Source organism: Ictalurus furcatus, chromosome 17 (genome assembly GCF_023375685.1).
Source record: "Ictalurus furcatus strain D&B chromosome 17, Billie_1.0, whole genome shotgun sequence".
Taxonomy (NCBI): domain Eukaryota; kingdom Metazoa; phylum Chordata; class Actinopteri; order Siluriformes; family Ictaluridae; genus Ictalurus; species Ictalurus furcatus.
Genome location: NC_071271.1, coordinates 13,106,219 through 13,125,698, shown reverse-complemented (window position 1 = coordinate 13,125,698; position 19,480 = coordinate 13,106,219). Strand labels below are relative to the sequence as shown.

General features: G+C 38.1%; 1 protein-coding gene across 10 annotated transcripts; it reads left to right on the top strand.

Moving 5' to 3' along the window:
- The first annotated feature begins 69 nt into the window (after positions 1-69).
- ccdc9 (coiled-coil domain containing 9) lies at positions 70-16,753 on the top strand. Of its 10 annotated transcripts, XM_053647203.1 has the most exons (16): positions 75-236; positions 730-793; positions 1,334-1,438; positions 3,080-3,274; positions 4,929-5,216; positions 5,357-5,440; positions 5,542-5,709; positions 5,874-6,055; positions 6,321-6,379; positions 6,769-6,816; positions 7,279-7,399; positions 8,392-8,503; positions 8,619-9,108; positions 10,356-10,469; positions 10,557-10,649; positions 14,417-16,753. In XM_053647203.1, the coding sequence occupies exons 2-16, from the start codon at positions 791-793 to the stop codon at positions 14,419-14,421; spliced, it is 2,067 nt and encodes a 688-aa protein (XP_053503178.1). In that variant the 5' UTR covers positions 75-236; positions 730-790; the 3' UTR covers positions 14,422-16,753. The 10 variants fall into 10 exon arrangements, with proteins under 10 accessions (XP_053503181.1, XP_053503187.1, XP_053503180.1 ...); XM_053647206.1 differs by having other exon boundaries at positions 70-793; positions 8,625-9,108; XM_053647212.1 differs by having other exon boundaries at positions 73-793; positions 3,080-3,226; positions 8,625-9,108.
- Positions 16,754-19,480: the final 2,727 nt, after the last annotated feature.

Genomic DNA, 19,480 nt, shown 5'->3' with positions numbered 1-19,480 from the left:
GTTTGAAAAGATGGGGTATATTTTCGGTTAAAAAGCCCGCGCAAATGGGGTTTTATTTTGACATGTCTAGTTGCTCTATAGGAGGTTTGGTACGTTGTCAGGAAGTAGATGGAGTTCTTACCGGAAGTAGTTCAGGGACACTTTTGACAGTTTCTCTGGCCGCAGAAGCACGACACACTACCTTTCACGTTTTGGTTGCTGTTTCTTATCTCTCGGATAAAACTGCATAATATTATGTAATATAAGTTTGTAAGGTTTAAGTTTACTTCGTTGTTAGTCGCTCCGTTGGTTACCTCACAGCTTTGCTAATTAGCCATTATGCTAAGACTAGTGTTTGTTCGGTCCTCGGTGTTGAACTTGCAGTGTAACTGATTAGGAAAAGGCTTTAAAAACCACTGCATTAGCGTGTATTCAACAACATGGCCACCTGAACAAGCATGAAGCTTTGTAACATAAACGTGTTCAGAATATCATACTTTTAACATTATACTGGTTAGATTTCTCCTACTACAGGCCTGTTTATCCTGTCCTGATTATTCTTTTATTCACTCATCAGGAATTTTTATGTCTTTAGTAAATTTTAATGTGAAGTATTGCACTGGAATGAAGTTGCTCTATAAAATAGTAGTGTGTCGTATATGTTTTCAGATACCATGAATTTTCTGATGTGTGTGTGTGTGTGTGTGTGTGTGTGTGTGTGTATTTTTTCTATTTTGGTCGATTATTTAGATCTGTTCTCTGAGAGATTGTAAGCCCAGCAGTGTGTTTGTGTAAAGACAGGCTTCCAGCCATGGTAAGTTAATGATGATGAGTTAAGATACAAAGATATGTACAAACGGTCTGAAAAATCTTCAGATTTAGCTAGTTAGTTACATTTATATAGCACTTTTCTAGACACTCAATGTGATTTACGTAGTAAAGGGGGGGATCTCCTCAACCAACACTAGTGTGTAGCATTCACCTAGATGATAGATGGCAGCCATAGTGAACCAGAACGCCCAGCACACACCAGCTATTGGTGGAGGGATGGAGATTATTAGTGGGCCATTATAGAGAGATAGATAGCCCCATTCCCAGTGGGGGAATTTTGCCAGGACACCAGGTTTATACTCCTACTCTTTTACGAGAAGTGTTCTCAAGTGTTATAAATTGTTGTATCCTTGCGGATATTTTGACCAAATCCCTCTAGTATCAGGGACTATAGCACAACTAAGAAGCCAGCACTATACTGTGTACACTAGAGAAATCAGATTTAAAAAGAAAAAAAAAGTTTTGATCAATTAAAATGTTGAACATGTTTGTAAATGAAACTGGCTCATTCACTCTGTGTTAGTCTGCTGTGGTCGATCTGAAGACGAAGGAGGAGAAAGATGCGGAACTGGACAGACGTATTGAAGCTCTGCGGAAGAAAAACGAGGCTTTAATGAAAAGACACCAGGTATTAGACGTTACACAGGCATTCCATGCTTTCACTGTTTATTTCATGTCTCCTGCCTACCAGGCATGTGGTTTTGTGGCTTGTAACAGTTTATGAACAAACATGGCTTGTCATTTAGAATTTCTGTCAGCTGCAGGATGATTGGTACCCTTGTCAAAGATGGGGTAAAAAAAAGAAGAAAAAAAAGCTTGTGAAAATGCCTTTGTGATTAATTTATTTTAATCTCACACTGAAAATGAGAGAAACGTAACCTTTAATTGCAGTCACGTTACATGGACGTTATTTACATGTCACAGTTATTGGCACCCCTGCAACCTCTCGTTGCTGACATACTGACATACAAGCTCCTGTATTATCTCCTATAATGCTAGATGAGATTGGAGAATTAAGTGAAAGTAATCTGAGTCAAATCCTCAATACGTCTCCAGGGACCTCTCTTATTGATTAGGGGACTGGGTTGATCATGTCTAAAGCATGATTCTGTACTTTATGAAGTCCATGATGCCATGCATAGTAAAAAGATTCTCAGAGCCTTTGGAGAAAAAATAGCCATGCCACAACATGACCCTCTAAAGATCCTCCACAATACCTAAAACTAAGGATTAGGTTGATTTGTGTTTACACATCCTTCTTGTTGAGCCAAAACCACCTCGAATGTTTGTTGCCAAAAGCTTTATTTTTGTGTCATCAGAGCACAGAAACTGGCTGCAGTCAAATTTTCAATAGCATCTAGCTTACATTTTTTGGGTTAAATGAAAGAAAATGCATTCTTTTGGCAAGCCTTTCAAATAGTTGCTGCCATGGAGGTGATGTCTAATTATAGATTTAGAGATTTTATGTACCCAAAATGCTGCAGTCGTTTTTGCAAATGTCCAACCGTGAGCTTGGGAGAAATATTTGCCTTTCTTGCCTCTTCACTGCACGTGGGGAAAAATACATTTGCATCCTCTTCCAGGTTCATTACAGCTCTGAGTTTAAGTTTGTTGTTAAGTGTTTTAAGTCCCCTAACTGGGAATTTTCAGGTTTGTAGTTATTTTTGTAATAGCCATTTCCTGTTTTATGAAGGTCAACAAACCTTTGGCTCATTTCATTTGTGTGTTCTCAAATCTTCTGTACATTGATGATGGGAAGGTAATTTGGCCTCTTTGTCACTTCATATTTATACCTCAGTGAAACCGGTAGACATGACTGCTTAAAAGTTCTGAAACACTCAGATGAACTTAAACATAAAATGTAAATAACAGTTCAGTTACATTTTGTTCATAAGAATGTCTGGGGTGCCAATAATTGTTAAACGTTTTTGTAAAGCAGTTTAATTTCAATTGGAGATAAAGCTAATTAACCACAAGTAACCTTTTTTCATAACCTTTATTTTTTAATTTTTTTTATCAAGGTTGCCAATAATTTTATATGTTAGCTTTTACATACTAGATGCAAAACAATTGGTAAGCCTCATGGGAACTGGAGTTTCCTGTTAGTAGAAATTGTATAGGACATGTTTTTTTGTATGGCTGAGTCATGTAGTAAAGTAAAAGGAAAATATTTTTGATTTCCCACAATGTCTTTTTTGATGGAAAATTTTTACAATATGACTCCTAGTGAATTTTGGCCTGTACACTTGTGTAATTCCCCACCCATCAGGAAATAGAAGAGGACAAAAAGAAGGCTGAGCAGGAGGGCATTGCCGTGACGACACACCGCAAACCTCGCACTCATGAGCCTGATTCAGAGCGGCGGAAGATTGAAAAGGAGAACATAACTGTGACAGTTCTGTCTAAACCCAGCGGGGTAAGACCATCAGTGTCGATGCATCAGAGCAACCCAAGTGATCATTGTGTATGTTGAAGTTTGGTTTGCCTAGAAGGTTATGAATATAATAATAATAATAATAATAATAATAATAATATTTAGGAATGTGTTCTTGTTCATGGGTGAAATTCTGGTCGTTTTCAGGACAAAGTAATACTTTTGCAATAGATACTGAATATTCATTATATATTCCTCAATATACAGTATATCTCAGTAGAAGGTTCAGGTCAATGTTACACCATATTGAACTGTGTTTAATTGCTATATTCTCAGCATAGCTCACCTACAGCAGATTAAGTGTAAAGTAAATATCCAGGAGAATTGATGCTTCTGGACCTCTGACCATAATCACTGCACCTTGTCCTCACAGCTCTCGAGGTTTTAATTTCCCACCTGGGGTCCGCTGAGGAAGATTGTAGTGCATTTTAATCAATGCCTGTAGAGTTACTCTGGGACACAGATGGCCTGTGCAGTGGTGATTAGACTGCCCGCTGTGGCCTGTGAAGGTCAGATGTCTCACTGAATGGACTGTGACATATGATGGAACTTTAATGAAGGTAGATGTGGAATTGCACAAGCAAGAGCTTGTCTTAAGTGTAAAGTCTGTCCTTCTCTGCAAGGTCGTATAAGGAATTTGTTTGTGAAAAAAATTATTCAAGATTAGAAATGGAACTTAGTTTGTTCACTAGCAGTTGAACAGAAACACTGCGTCAGTGAAAATGATACTTTTTTATTGAATTTAGATCATTTTTATGAGCATTCATTTGTCCATTTGTTGCTTATACAATTGAGATAAGCACAGATGCCAGAAATGGTGCATTTCAGAAATCGTTCCCAATCAATTTGGAGCTGGGTTCAACAGTTTTGGGATTTTAAGGATGAGGTATTATCAATAGTAAAAAATAAAAAGAATAGAGACCTGGGTAGATTAATCGGAGACACAATCTTCTGGATTATGAAACATCCTCTGGGTCAGGGGTCGGGAACCTTTTTTCACCAAAGAGCTCTCCCCACCCCCCATTTTTGGTTAATGCATTCAACTTGAAAAATATATTATTGTAAACTGTTTTCATTTTCTGCAGGAAACTGATCTCTAGTGATGTGTCTAAGTTTTTAACGGTGATATGTTGGTGAAGAGTGAGACCTGGCGAGCCATACGATTTTTGACAAAGAGCCATGTGTGGCTCACGACCACTGCTCTGGATCTATGCAAGCCGCAAAGGCTTACAAAGGACAATTCTGCTGTCAGTGTTTTGAATCAGACGGAGTTTGTCAGTGTGAGCATGGAGAGTTTGATTCATGCATTATGAGGAGTATTCAGATGATGGATTTCTTTTAATTTATAGAGTAATCGTGGCTTAAGTATCTTAATGTAATGCCATGTTTTGAGAGTAGATTTTATTAGCGCACAACTGTGTCAATAAGTTGTGCCACTTTTTAATTTAAAAAAAAAAAAAAAATTAAAATAAATATTGCTGATTCACATTTGTGAAACTGAAAGCAGATACATCTGCCCCTTGTTTGTCATGGAACTGTAAATCTTCAGACAGGATTTCCAGTAAAGACGGTATATTTGTATGAGGTGAGAGTAGATTTGCATGTAAGAGCAGGTGAACTTGTGGCTCTATAAGAGTGAATTCTAAGCTGTGGGTCTGACTCTGATCTCTACTCACACTTACAGGAAAGTCGGGTGGTGAATGATAGGCAGTCAGCACCACACCGTGGTGATCGTGAAACAGAAGAGGGGTTCGCTGGCTGGCCCCCACATAGGACAGGATCTGGGCGGCTGAGCAGAGGTGGGCAGCGTGGAGGTGGTCATCGCACCGAGAGAAGAGAACCACGGGAAGAGGAAGTAGGAGGAGGAGGAGAGGGCCCTTCTCACAATGAACGCTCCCGAGGACGACGGGGAGGAAGAGGAGGAAGAGGAAGCATGGAGCAGGGTGGCTCTGGGACAGACAGAAAATCAAAGGTGAATTTCTGTCATTCCAACACTGTGGCATGTTTTAAACCGTTATTCAGAACACATGATTCGTGATCTATCAAAAACTATACACTAGTCTTATTGTAAAAATGTCAGCTGTGTAACTCGATGCATTTGCCTTTGCTCAGGAGTGGGAAGAGAAGAGACGACAGAACATTGAGAAGATGAATGAGGAGATGGAGAAGATTGCTGAGTATGAGAGAGGTCAAAGGGTATGTAGCTCAAAGCCTTTATATCTCCTATTCTACATTTAGATGAAACATTGACGTGGGCATTTGTTGTTGTTGTTTAATGTTTGGATCTGTTCGTTAAGACTGAAGGTGAAAAGTATCCCACCCGGAACTTTCTGGATGATCCACGGCGCAGTGGACCAATTCCTGAGATGGATCGCAAAGAGGGGAGCCGCAGGCACGTCCGCAACTGGGGTGGACTGGATTTTGAAAATGTTAAGACTGGAACTGAGGGAGAGAAAGAGTGGATGGTTAGGAATTCATTACATTTACAGCACAAATTGATAACTTTGGTTTTCTAGAACTCCTCAGAACGACATTAAATAACTCACATAGACACTGTGTCACTTCTGTCGTAGTGTGATTCTCTCTTTCGTGTTGTTTCTTTCTCACCTTCTCTTTATCTTTCAAAAAGAATCGGAGACCTGGAGGGAGAGGATCAATGGATATGACTTTGTCGATGACGGGCAGAGAACGGGCTGAGTATCTACGCTGGAAAAAGGAGCGTGCGCAGATCGATGAAGAGAGATTGGCTCGTCATCGTAACGCCACTGGTCAGTGGAGACGAGAGTGGGATGCCCAGAAAACAGATACAATGTAAGAGTCTAAAATATCCAGTTGTTCATGAAAACACATAGCTGTATATTAACAGTTGTTTTAATTATACAGTTAATTTACATGGATATGTTGACAAATGCAAATAATTGTTTTCATTTTAACACATACCTCGTTATATACATTTCTAAACGAGTGCAATAGGAAGACGTTTTTATACTGAGGGAGTGTTGGATGGACATGAAGGAGTAATGCATGCTGACAGGGAGAGAATGGCAAAATGAGTGACCCTGCAGTGCCTTCACAGGTTCACAGAGGACCCAGCTGTGGGTGGAGAGGGCATGCCAGAACCGAGCAGCAGGAGAGGCAAGTCTCTCACTTTCTTTCACACAGACCGAAACACACTCTGCTAACATTTCGAGTGATAGGCAAACTGTCAAAACGGTTTCAAAAAAAGAAAAAGTAAGCCACTTGAAGATTTTCGAGTCACTTGCACCAGGGGTATCGAATCTTATCCGCAAAGGTCTGGTGTCGGTACAGGTTTTGATTCCAATCAAGCAGGAGCCACACCTGATTCCACCTGTTTAATCAGTTGAGCTTGGCTTTCAGCAGACTTGGGTGTGGCTTCTGCTTGGTTGGAATAAAAACCTGCACCCACACCAGCCCTTTCCGGATACGATTGGAAACCCCGACAGACAATCCTTTGCTTAGATGCTTGGAGATGTTTGGTGATGTTCTGTGATGTGTTCTTTCAGCAGATAGAGGGCGTAATGCCCGTACACAGCAACGCAGAGGGGCTTCAGGTCAGCTTTTGGCATGGGACATGTCTGTGTTATGGCGCGTGTCTCTTTTACCCCACTCAAATTAGTTTAGTTTGTTTATTATCATATAGGACTTTTGGAAATAGCTACGTTAATCTAGTGACTGTTTGTTTAAAAAGTAAGGCAGATTTCATCCTTCACCATATGCACTGTTTTTGCAAATTTCCCTGCTTTATTATGTCAGTTATTAGCCCCATGTCTAGTCAAGGCCACATTTGCATGTTTGTTTGTTTGTTTGTTTGTTTGTTTTTTCATTTTTTGCCCTCATCCACATTGAAGAGTGATAAATGTGGGAAAAAAAATGATCATGGTGACTGGATGGGCCATGTGTAACTGTGAGCTGGTTTGTACTTTTCTCTGCTTGTTTGCTGTTTAATTGCTTTCAGGATCTTCTACTGCATCATTTCTTCCTTCGGATATTTATTTAACTCTCTTTTCTTGCAGACGATAGCAGAAAAAAAAAGGCACCCACATTTGGAGATTTCTTAGGGCAGGGCAAACTTGGAGAGGCGGGCCGTGGAGGCAGAGGAAGAGGGAAAGGTCAAGGTCATGGAAAGAGTTACAGGTAGAAACATTCTTCTCTTCACTGATGAGAGCACTCACTCACTCTTAATTGGACCAGCTGAACTATGAGCTGTAATTCCTTCTTTAATTGGGGGGGGGGTGTAAATGACCCATCATGATGGTCATAAATCATTGGTACATACAGTATACAAGGACTCTGGCTTTATCCACAATGGGCCACTGTTGCTTCAGGCTTGCGCTGCAGCCAAACAGGAGCCATACCCAACCCCTACTGTAAAGTTTATAAAGGGTTTCCAGCAGGTAGTGCAGTGCAGGTAGCTGTGACACTACAGTGTCATTTCTGTTGCATATTGTGACTAAAGTACAGAGTCTGACAACTGCAATTTTGAGAAGGAAAAAAAAACTCAAGCTATGATCACCTTCCTACTGGAGAGTACAGCACAGGAAGCTTCAGAAGTACTGCAAGTGATTTGTTAGTTTCTTTATATATATATATATATATGTGTGTGTGTGTGTGTGTGTGTGTGTGTGTGTGTGTGTATATATAAATAATATATTATCAAGGTTCTTCGTTCCTTTAGGAGCGAGTATCTAGGCTGACGGAATTTGAATACTCAAGTATTTGTTTATGTTTGGTATTTTGATTATTTATTTACTCTTCTAAAGCTTTGCCTTTAGCTTCATTGTCCCTGCATAAGTGAACCACATACTGTAGGCATTGAAATAATGGTAGTACACTATAACTTTAAATTGTGAGACATTTGGGATTCACCCACAGGCAGATAATGTCCAGAAAGACTGTCATGTGACCTGAATCAAGTGCTACTTTATAGCAATTATTAATCAAATACAACCTTAGATATGAATCAATTGTGTATCCATAAATCGCTATTGGTGTACATTTTGTTGGAAATTTTCCCAACCATAATCTCTGTTTAAAGCATTATTTCGACAATGTGAAACAAATTTAATGTAGAGTGGACTAAATGTATTGGTGAAATTCCTATTTCTTTTTTTCTATTTCTTCTCAAGTATGCATGATAATCGGTGGGAAACGGAGAAAGAGGAAGAAAAAGGGAAAAAGGAGGAACAGGAAAAAGAAAAGACAAAGGAAACGGATGAGCCCAAAGCTCCATTAGAAAAGGTGAAGTTTTTCCTGCTTCCAAAGTTTGTTGTTTCATTAATCCATCCCTGTAAGATATAGGTGGTGGTGGAAAGTTAAATTAATGACTGCATTTCCTGTTACATGTCCTGGCTAGAAGCAGATTGCTGTTGTTAAAGAGAAATCGGTTGCTGAAGATGAAGATGATGAGTGGGTGGATGCCAGTGATGTAGATGAAGATGAGGCAGTGGAAGAGTCTGAGGATAAAGAAGGTTCTGTGAAAGATTGCAAACCCAAGGAGAAGAGCCATAGCTCCCCTGCTCCATCAAGTCCCAGTCCTAAGGAACAGAGGACACCCAGACCCAAAGTGCACATCCCGTCTTCCCCTCAGGAGTGTCTCGCTACCCCAGAAGGCACAAAGCCTCTCAGCCCCTTTTCCCCTCCTGAGGGCCACCAGCCTGTATCAGACTGGGGAGAGGAGATGGAGATGCTATCCCCTAAAAGCAGCTTGGGTGAGAGTCCCTTGAGGCCCAACAGTAATGAAAGCAGTCCAGCTCAGAACAAGAGCCGGGAGGAGGAGGAGGAGCAAAGTAATGATGCGACAGACCCACCCAAGCAGTCCGACAAACAGAATGACACACTGCCTGGTAGGAACACATCACTGCAATTTGTGTGTTAGCAAAACAGCCATGGTTAGCGTCCCGACACATTCTTGACGTTACCCTAAACTTCTCATTCTCAAACTTCTCAACTTAGCGAAAATTCTCATTGGAACGTCTGAGTTAGTATTGAATACGTGACAGGTCAGTGTTATTGCCTCACAGAATTTATGGGGCAATCAGGCCTTACTAGAGCAAATTTCAGGGAGCTTGGGGGCATTTCCAATTTGCACATTTATAAAAAAAATCTGCATTTGTTGATGAGGATAAAAGTGTAGGCAGGCTTTTATGCCTTTTTCTCTTGTCTATTGACGTTTGTTTTTGTGGAACTGCTGAACTACTATTTTATCTATTTTTGTGTGTATACACTACCAGTCAAATGTTTGGAGACATGATTGTGCCAACATAATTTCTTTCATTAGAAAACTAACATTTTATTTATAAATTTTTATTTTTTCTTAAATGGATGACTTGGAGCGAAATATTCCGAAAATCAGCCAGTAAGTGTCGAGCATAGGTGGGAACTCCTTTAATACTGTTTAAAAATCATCTCGGGGGGATTCCTCAAGAAATTGGTTGAGGAAATGCCAAGAATACATTTCTGGAAATTCTAGGCAAAAAGGGCATCTACTTTGAAGGTGCAAGAGATAGTTGATAGTTCCATTTGCATTATTCCAGAGTTTTGATGACTTTATTATTATTCTAAAATGTAGGGAAAAAAATAAATAAATAAAGAATGAGTGTGTCTAAACTTTTTACTGGTAGTGTATGTGTGTACATATATAATGTATGTATGTGATGTTGCAATTTACCCTCATATGCATGTAATTGATGCAGGTGTTGTGAAAAAGAAAGCATTCAGCCAGCTACAGTTAGTTATTCAGGATCCAAGGAAAGATGCAAATAGAAATGGAAAGTGCAAGAAAAGGAAAATGCATTTGAGTTAACTGAGGTAGAGGTGCTTGTCTAAGTTTGCTGCAAATAAGATGTTACTTTTTGGTATCTTCAAAAATGGTATAGTAGGTGACTACAAAATGAAAACTTGAAATTAAATATAAACATCTGTTAATATATATTTTCAACAGAGGATGAGGTTTGGCTTTTTTTTTTTTTTTTAAACTTACAATGCTATTAAGCTTTTGATGTGAAATGTTGTCTGGGGTGTTTGAAAAATGAATAGATATGAATGATTATGAAGTGTATAAAACATTTTTTAAAAAATTATTTTATTTTAGTACCAGAGTCAAGTGCTCCTGCTGTCCAGGAAGAATCAACATCACTCCATGCTGATTCCCCCTCTAGCAGCAATAAGCCCACAGAGCCTGCAGATGATTCAACCACACAGAAGGGTAAATACACTATAATGTTATTCTCAGTATATGGCAGAAAGTCATATGGTTTATTTTTTACTAAGTGTGTGTAATCTATTTCATCAGAAGAGAGTGCAGTCCCTGCTGTAGAGCTGGATTTGAAGCAATCTGGAAGTGAAGGTGCAACTCCAGTTGAGTCCACAGATCAGACATGCTCAGGTGCCGTTCTTATTACAGACTTTGAAACAGTGGCTTTCCGCAAGAACTCCCTTACTTCAGCTGACGTCTGAGCACGCGCCAACGTCCTGCCCCGTCTCACTCTTTTGCCCCTTCTGTCACAGCCTGTCCCTTCACTCACCTCTCTATCTCTCTGTCCATCTGTCTTGTAAGATGGCATCTGCTGCTATGCTTGTCTCTCTCATGACAAACGCGAATGTCCCACTTCTGCTCCTGTGACGGTCCTCCCAAGTTCTGGGACTCTGTGTTCTTGTCTACAGCTTCACACTGGCTGTCAGTCACCTCAAGGGCACTACTAACATCTCCACTCACTGCTCTCCAGACCCCTTTTTATTTGTCCATTGTACCTCTTTTGTTTTCCTTTGGATTACATATGGACACATCATGCATGTCTGCTTGAGCAAGCCTTTTCTTTTTCTTTTTTTCCAATTTTAAATTACATTTATTCATCTGCTTAAATGAGTGATCTGTGACGTTAGGTCATTTGAAAGATGCCAATTTAGAAAGATTTGATCTTGTATTTCCCATCCTGCTGCATCTCATTTGATTGCATGGTGTCATTAACGTATGATAGGATAAACAATGGCTGAATTGGTTGCTGCGCCAGAGTTGCTTGGTTGTCAGGCAGAATGTAGTTTAGACAATTAAATTTCATTCCAGACATCCACGTACAGTTGAACATCCATGGATTAAAGTCCAGATGGCCCCTGAGCACACATGTCACAACAGAAATGTTTATAAAATGCGTAATTGTACTCTTTAAATTGTATCTGAAACAAAAACAGTATTTTATGCCCACCTACAAAACATAGTTTTTAATTTGCTGGGGGGTTTTTTAAGTACTTTTTTAAACTATAGTGTGAGCCTAAATATAAAGGGATATTTATACCTATAATTAATGTTCTAGAAGTTTTTAATTTGTAGAGATAGAAATGGAAGAAAAATACAAAATAAATATTGTACTGCTTTTCATTGTACCTGTATCAGTTTATGTTTTCCTTTTAATTGATTTTACCCAATAGAAAGACTTTGGTAAGATCGATTTTCCAAACTTGTATTATCCCCAGTTCTCACAGGTTCTTGATGGAGAACCTCCATTTACAAAATACAGTATTATCCTTGATCTGTGTGTAGGAAATTAGTCCTTCAGCCTATAAAAGTGAATGTACTTTCTTATAAAAGTTTCAGTCCTGTCCTGAAATGACCTGAATCATACAATGTTTGATACAGAGTAATTTAATTGGTTTTGTTCAGCATGGCATTAATGTGAGGGTGATCTCATGATGTGTCAACATCATTTGAATTTATATGAAATCAGACTTGATGTGTAATGACACATTTACATCTGCAAAAGTTTAAAAGAACTGAATCAGTTTTGTAGTTATGTATTTAAAGCGAGACACTGGTCAAAAACCTTCTCCTTGTCATCTAACAATAGGCATGAACACTATTGGCATTGTGTCACCATACTGATCAGTATAATACATTCTTATATTTCCCCCCAGATCCAATTACTAACACACATTAAGCCTGCTTAAGAGGGCAGGAAATTGCAGGAAACCTCTAATTATTGCTAAAAAGCATTTATGTGGAAATTGAGATGTTGGATTCTCAGGCTGATGGGTGGTAATGGAAATCTTGAGAAGACAGAATAACTCGTTGATTGTCTTTGATGCATTTTACATGATGGAGGTACTTAATGGTCTAATTATGAAGTCATAGTGTTGGTGTTCTTTATCCTGAGAATAACTGGCTATCAAGTCACTTTTGAAGTAAAGGAATAAATGTCTTAAATAATTTATTGCACTTCAAGCAGATAAGCCTCTAGGGGTTAGAACCAAGAGTGCACACTTGTTTGTTTAAAACATTAAGTCTAAACTCTATTGTAATATATATTGCGTTCCTAAAAACATACAGTGCTCTCCACTAGTATTGGCACCCTTGGTAAATATGAGCAAAAAAGTGGAATTTTTTTTTTATTGTTTAACCTTTTGATCTTTTGTTAAAAAAATTCACAAAAATTATCTGCTCTAATGAATATAAAACAATTGCAAAAAAACCACAGGTTTATAAAAAAAAATACTTTGTTAAATATAGGTGTGCAACAATTATTGGCACCATTTTAGTCAATACTTTGTGCTACCTCCTTTTACCAAGATAACAGCTCTGAGTCTTCTCCTATAATGCCTGATGAGGTTGGAGAATACATGGAAAGGGATCTGAGATCATTCCTCCATACAGAATCTCTCCAGATCCTTCAAATTTCGAGGTCCACGCTAGTTGACCCTCCTCTTCAGTTCACCCCACAGGTTTTCTATGGGTTTCAAGTCAGGGGAGTGGGATGGCCATGGCAGGACCTTGATTTTGTGGTCAGTAAATCATTGTTGTGTTGATTTTGATGTTTGTTTTGAATCATTGTCCTGCTGGAAGATCCAACCATGGCCCATTTTAAGCTTTCTGACAGAGGCAGATGCCAAGTATCCTAACAAAATGTCCAGGTCGTCTGGCAGAAAAACAGCCCCAAAACATTAAAGAGCCACCACCATATTTAACCATGCGCATGAGGTACTTTTCCATATGGCTACCTCTCTGTGTGCGCCAAAACCACCTCTGGTGTTTATTGCCAAAAAGCTCTATTTTGGTTTCATCTGACCATAGAACCAGATCCCATTTGAAGTTCCAGTAGTGTCTGGCAAACTGACGATGCTTGAGTTTGTTTTTGGATGAGAGTAGAGGCTTTTTTTTCTTGAAACCCTTCCAAACAACTTGTGGTGATGTAGGTGACTTCGGATTGTAGTTTTGGAGACTTTCTGAGCCCAAGACGCAACTAACTTCTGCAATTCTCCAGCTTTGATCCTTGGAGACTTTTTGGCCACTTGAACCATCCTCTTCACAGTGCGTTGAGACAATACAGACACGTGTCCAATTCCAGGTCGATTCATGACATTTCCAGTTGACTGGAACTTCTTAATTATTGCCCTGATGTTGGAAATGGTCATATTTTCTTATAGCCACTTCCCATTTTGTGAAGCTCAACAACCTTTTGACACACATCAGTTATATTCCTTTGTCTTACCCATTGTTATGAATGACTTGTGGAATTTGTCCTATGTGTTACCTCATATTTATACCCCTTTGAAACAGGAAGTCGTGGTTGAACAGTTTCCTGTTCCTAGTCACCCAGGTGTACTAAAAAAGGGTCACATATCAATGGGAATATATTTTTCTCATATGAATTCATAGGGGTGCCAATAGTTGTTGCACACATATTTAACAAAGATATATATTTTTTGATAAACCTGTGTTGTGTTTGCAATTGTTTGATCTCCATGAGAGCAGAGAATGTGTGTTTTTTTTTTCTTGTTTTTTGTTTTTTTTTAAACAAAAGATTAAAAGGTTAATCAATAAAAAACAATTCTTCACAGCCTTCTTTGCTCATATTTACCAAGGGTGCCAATATTAGCAGAGGGCACTGTAGAAACTCATGAAACATGTATCTTTAAGGGTGCATTTGGTAACTGAGGGTTTGTAGTCCTAAAGGGTTTTTGTTAGGATCTACATATAATATTTAAGGGTTTCCCCAGAAGGAAAACAGCACCATTTCCCAAAGAATTTATGAGCATAGTACATCCAACTTTTTTATGGAAATCTTAATATAATAACTATGCATTTAGGTGTGAAGTGGGAATTGTGAGTGTCTTAAAGCACTATGATGACTCCATTGCCTTGCTCTTGTTTTCTGTCTGCAGGCTAAAGAGTAACTGCAATAATAGCAGCACTAGTGATCTTGCGAGAGAAGAAAAAAGGTAAGAAGTGAGAAGAACACCAGGCCTAATAGATATCCACTGCCTGAACATATGGAGGATGGCAGGCCCTATGATTACTTATTCCCACCTCCAAACAGCTAATTTGTATGATATTTTGTTCTCTCGGTACAAATGATTCTAGTGCTACATGTGTTGCAAAATCTAGGACTGGAATTTACGAGTCTCTGCAAACCATTTATGTGACACTGTAAAGATAATGCAGCACATTATATGCAAGGAGGCAAAAAAAAAACACACCTTAAGAATAGTAGCTGTTTTACATGACATTTGGTCAGAGTTCACACCTTATCCTAGTCACAAGATACATTTGCTATCAGAAATAGTTTGGAGGCAATGCTATTTTTGCTTCATGCTGCTTTAGTCCTCAAGGGTTAGTCAATCAAATGCATGCTTTAGTTTGTGTATGATACCTATGCAAACAAAATGGAAAGGGGCATTAGGATTATCAAAGTTATTTGTAAAAATCTGGATTTTCTGTTGGGTTTTTTTTTGCTTGTTTTTGTGTTTTGTTTTGTTTTTTATTCATGGTTAAGATTGTAATTTGCCTGCAAAATAAGGTGCTAGATATGCTCACATTTATCATTTGTGACCTAAACTGTATGTGTATGTATTATGACCAAAGATGTTTCTTAGAAGGGGTTTTGTAGAAGACTTTAGCTCTGTTAGGAAAAATAATGAACATTTGAGGCAACATAGAAAGTGTGCCTCAATAGAACTAACCTTGGTTTTGGATTTTTAGTTTTTATCTTTGTTTTGTTTGTTTTTATGCTCTCCATTTTTGTCTAGGAATTTTTCTTGTGAAAGCAGGCAGTTTGGCTCATTGAGGCTGTTTTAGAAGCATGGGTTTCTATCTTTTAGCAAATTTAGTGAAGTATATCGATTGTAATATTAAGTTTTTTAAAAATGGTGTACATTCCAATGCTTCGTGTGTCATCTTTCACTGTTTGCATTGAGAACCCTCAGCTTAAGAAGAAGAAGAAGAGAAAAAAAAATGCAACAAAAAAATCTTGAAATTTGTGATTGTATTGTGTCTATCTGCAAATGGACTCTCCTTGTGTTTACTTTATAATTAGATCTAGGTTTGCCTCTGTTGGTGTTTCAGCAATGCACATGTGGTTGTATGATTTTAAGTGTTTGTAAGATTCATCCCAGAGTGAAACACTATTATATCTCAATCATTTATTTTTAATGAAGATTATGAATTAATGCTTTTGCCTTTTCATTTTTCATGGAAATAATGCATTGTGTTATTTACGTTGTAGTTTCTTTTTAAATAAATGTATATCTTTGCTTTAAATCTCCTTCTCTACATATATGGGTTTTGGTTGTTTTTTTTTTGAACCGCTGTCCCTGCTTTGTAAATTAATATGCTCCCAGAGAAGCATATTTAAACATGGTTTTTGTTGACATAAACTCCAGCTGCAATCAGAATTAAAGGAAAAATCCATCCTAAACAACTAGTATATCAATCTTCATAATTAATGTGGTAGTCAATCGTATCCAAGATTTATTTTGATCTGTGTTGTTTTGTTTAGTTTAAATTTCTTTCATTGACATGTTGGTCTGTTTACACTTTGTTTAAAGATTTCCTACATTACCCACAATGCCATTTGACTACCTGCTGATAGTAGTGCCAGTGGGAATTTATCTACCTAAAGAGACCCATGAAGCCGCACTTTAGTCAGTCCAGTTCTCTCACCTCTCCATCTGTACACTCAGCACAAACAGATTAGAGTCCAAAGCTACACCCTTCCTGCTAATTCCACTATAAACAGGAACTCACTTGCCATCTCATAGATAACTAATTAGCTAAGCAAAGTGATTCTGACATAATTCAGTGTAATAGCATCTTATGGATTTGGAAATACAGCTTTTGTCTTTGGAAAATTTTGCTCAACTGCTTCTATGGAGATTTCTCTTTAATATGACATTGAATGTAACTGGAAAATGGTAAGTGCGGGGCGACTCTTGCTATGTTGTTTTTAGGAGTTAACATTTAACCATGACAGTTATCCCTTATGGTTGAAAGATGTTCTGAGCTAGAAATGTCACCTTGTGACATCAACTCCTCAGAGGAATAATGAAAACACAGCATCAACTAACAAATTAGCACACGAATTGCTCAACACAGCACAAATATTTCACCACCTCACTGATGAAAGTGTTTCAAGGCTGAGTTTTCCTTTAAAACCCATCAATCATTACTGATCCCTAAAACCGGAGTTGGAACCACAGGCCCCGCCCCAAACCCCGCCCACATTCGGAAGGCATTGCGCGAATGCGCGTGCTTTTCTTCTGCGAGGACGCGCACTCGAGTGATGCTGTGTAGAGCTGGAGCTGAACTGTCCCATTCCGAGTACAGAGACTTGCGAGCAAGCTGTCCCAGACCAACACTTCCAAGCTCTCGCGTTACATTTCTGGAAGAAGATATCCTTTAAGGACTTTTATCTGTTATCCCACAATGAGTGGAGGCAAAAAAGGCGCAGCAGGAAGGCTAAGCGGGAACGCGTCCAGGAGACCGAGTTATCCGGCTGAGCAGTGGATCAATCAGGCCAAGTCAAGCACCAAGGTGTGGGTTAAGGTTGCAATGGGCATCGCTTACTTTCTCTGCGTTTCCGTCGCTGCCGCCTTCTTAGCGATTTACTACGTTTTCTTCTGGACTCCGGAGGCGTCAAACTCCACTAACGTGGCAGAGCTTAATAAAAGACTGGACTGTGCAGGAAATCAAACACCTGCTGGGAAATAGCAGCACCCAAGAGGAACATTTAGCACGCACGAAACTTCTTTTACTGCATTCATTTTCTGCGGAATTTCAAGTGGCATTCAGTCTTTTGGACGTTTGAACTTTCACTGAGAATCACTGCAAACATTTGTACATGGCTTTATATTCAATATCTATTCAAAATATATTGTTCTTATTGTTCAACTTGGCAATAAGATTATTTAACCAAATATATCTATCTGTCTATCTATAAATAATAAAATCTATGCATTTGCTCTTAATTTTGTTTTTGTTTGTCCTGACTCTGCATCCTACTGTATCTCAGCTCTAGTAAGAACCTTTTCATATATTTTACCTAATAAACATATCATTGTACCTCGTGCTGTTTGTCATAAAAACAACTCAGGCAATGTAATAGGCTAAATGTAGAAATATTGAAAAAATATAAATAACCGTGACACTGATGATGATGATCCAAATAAGGTTTTGAGTTGTAATTATATTTTTATAATTATAAGCATTTCTTCTTCTTTCTTATTTTGTGTTATTTCTTATTCATTTCTCATTTTTAATTGAGTCATTTAAATGCACAGTCTAAGGAGGAGTAGGCCAGGTTTCCGTTTCACTGCAGGTTATATACTATAAGCATGCACCGTGTAATGGTTTGTGCCAGATTAATGCTGACGAACAGATGTGATTCGTTTTTTATATGTTCCTGGGCATTTTGAAAGTTTTTAACTGTTATAGATGCAGGAATATCATTTTGAGTGTGTACATGAGGCTGTGACATTTATCTTCTGATTTATTTTACTTCTATTGCACTCCTACACATGATGTTTCACTCTCTGTTTTCAATATCATGCCCTTTTTGTCTTTCCACTCTCTCTTTCTTACTCACTGCTGCCACTCCAGCCTATAATTAACAAAAACACTGTTTTATCAACTAGCTAATGAGCCTGTTCACATTTTAATTATTTGATTCATTCATTCATCTTCAGTAACCTGTTTATCCTGCTTCAGGATCACAGTGGATCTGGAGCCTGCACGCACACACATACACGTTTTCACAACTAGAGCTAATATAGCTTATCCTAGCTGCATGTTTTCAGACAGTGGGAGGAAACCCAGAGGAAACTCCACACAGACAATAACCCAACCTCAGGTTTGAATCAACGACACTGGAGCTGTAATGCATCTGTGCTACCCCTTGCACCAGGGGTATATACAGTATGTACTACATTTAATGCACATTTTAATATATAAAAGTTCACCACAGTAATAGTCTACATTCCCTTCAAAATATACTTCTGTTGCAAAAATTTTCATATGGAACCAAGTGAAAATAGCTGGCAATAAAAAGAAAATAAATGCACATTTTTGTGAATTTAGTGTAAGGGTGTGCAGTATGCTTATATACATATTTCTATGTTCTGATACTTGCCTCACCCCTCTCATTATGTTATTACCTTAATGTCAGGTTTTATTCATGTTTAATTATGTTTTATTGGTGTTTAGTCACTACTTCACAGATAGGCCTAATGGTCTTCATAGATATGATCTTGACAGAGAAAGTAAACAAGAAGTTTTTTAATGCTTCCAATATCGCCTGAGTTCATTCTAGTTATATACTGAAGAATATGGGTTTAATGAATAGGTCTAAATTTCCAGTCATGCTGGAGTGTGTCTAAAACACCAAACACTGATTATATTACGATACGAGTCTGAACTACTCTCTCCATTAACTGCTTTTAATCAGTTATATTTAAGGAAATGATTTAGATGCGTTTATGAACACATTAAAAAAAACAAACAAACAAACAAAAAAACAGTCTGTAAATGGCTGGCAATGTTTACTGTAGCCTTAATGTGGTCTCACAGTATTCCTGTAAGAAACTGTATTTATCCTGCTCAGAGATCTCAATTTTACATTTATTATGCGATGTACTGTAATTGCATGAGCATTAGTTTATAAGGTCTAACATAAGCAATTTCAAACAATAAATACAGTAAGTGTTTTCAATATTATTTGAACATATTCATTAAAATGTTGTACTTTAAGTTGATGGTTAATTGCTGGTTTAACAAGTGCCTGTATAACAGTTAATTTGGTAAATAAATGTAATAATGCTTATTTCATGTGAATTTTCTATATAGCTTATCACTTAAACTTCATAGTAATGCAGAATGTGTAGACATTCCTGCTCTAAATGCATTGAATTAAAAAAAAGGAGAGATTTGGAAAAGCTTCCACTTCTACACTGCGT

What these genes read in the sequence shown, in the direction of transcription:
- ccdc9 (XM_053647203.1), top strand. An exon ending in CTTTAATGAAAAGACACCAG is followed by an intron (nt 1,439 to 3,079) that starts GTATTAGACGTT and finishes CCCACCCATCAG; the next exon opens with GAAATAGAAGAGGACAAAAA. An exon ending in GCAACCCAAGTGATCATTGT is followed by an intron (nt 3,275 to 4,928) that starts GTATGTTGAAGT and finishes TCACACTTACAG; the next exon opens with GAAAGTCGGGTGGTGAATGA.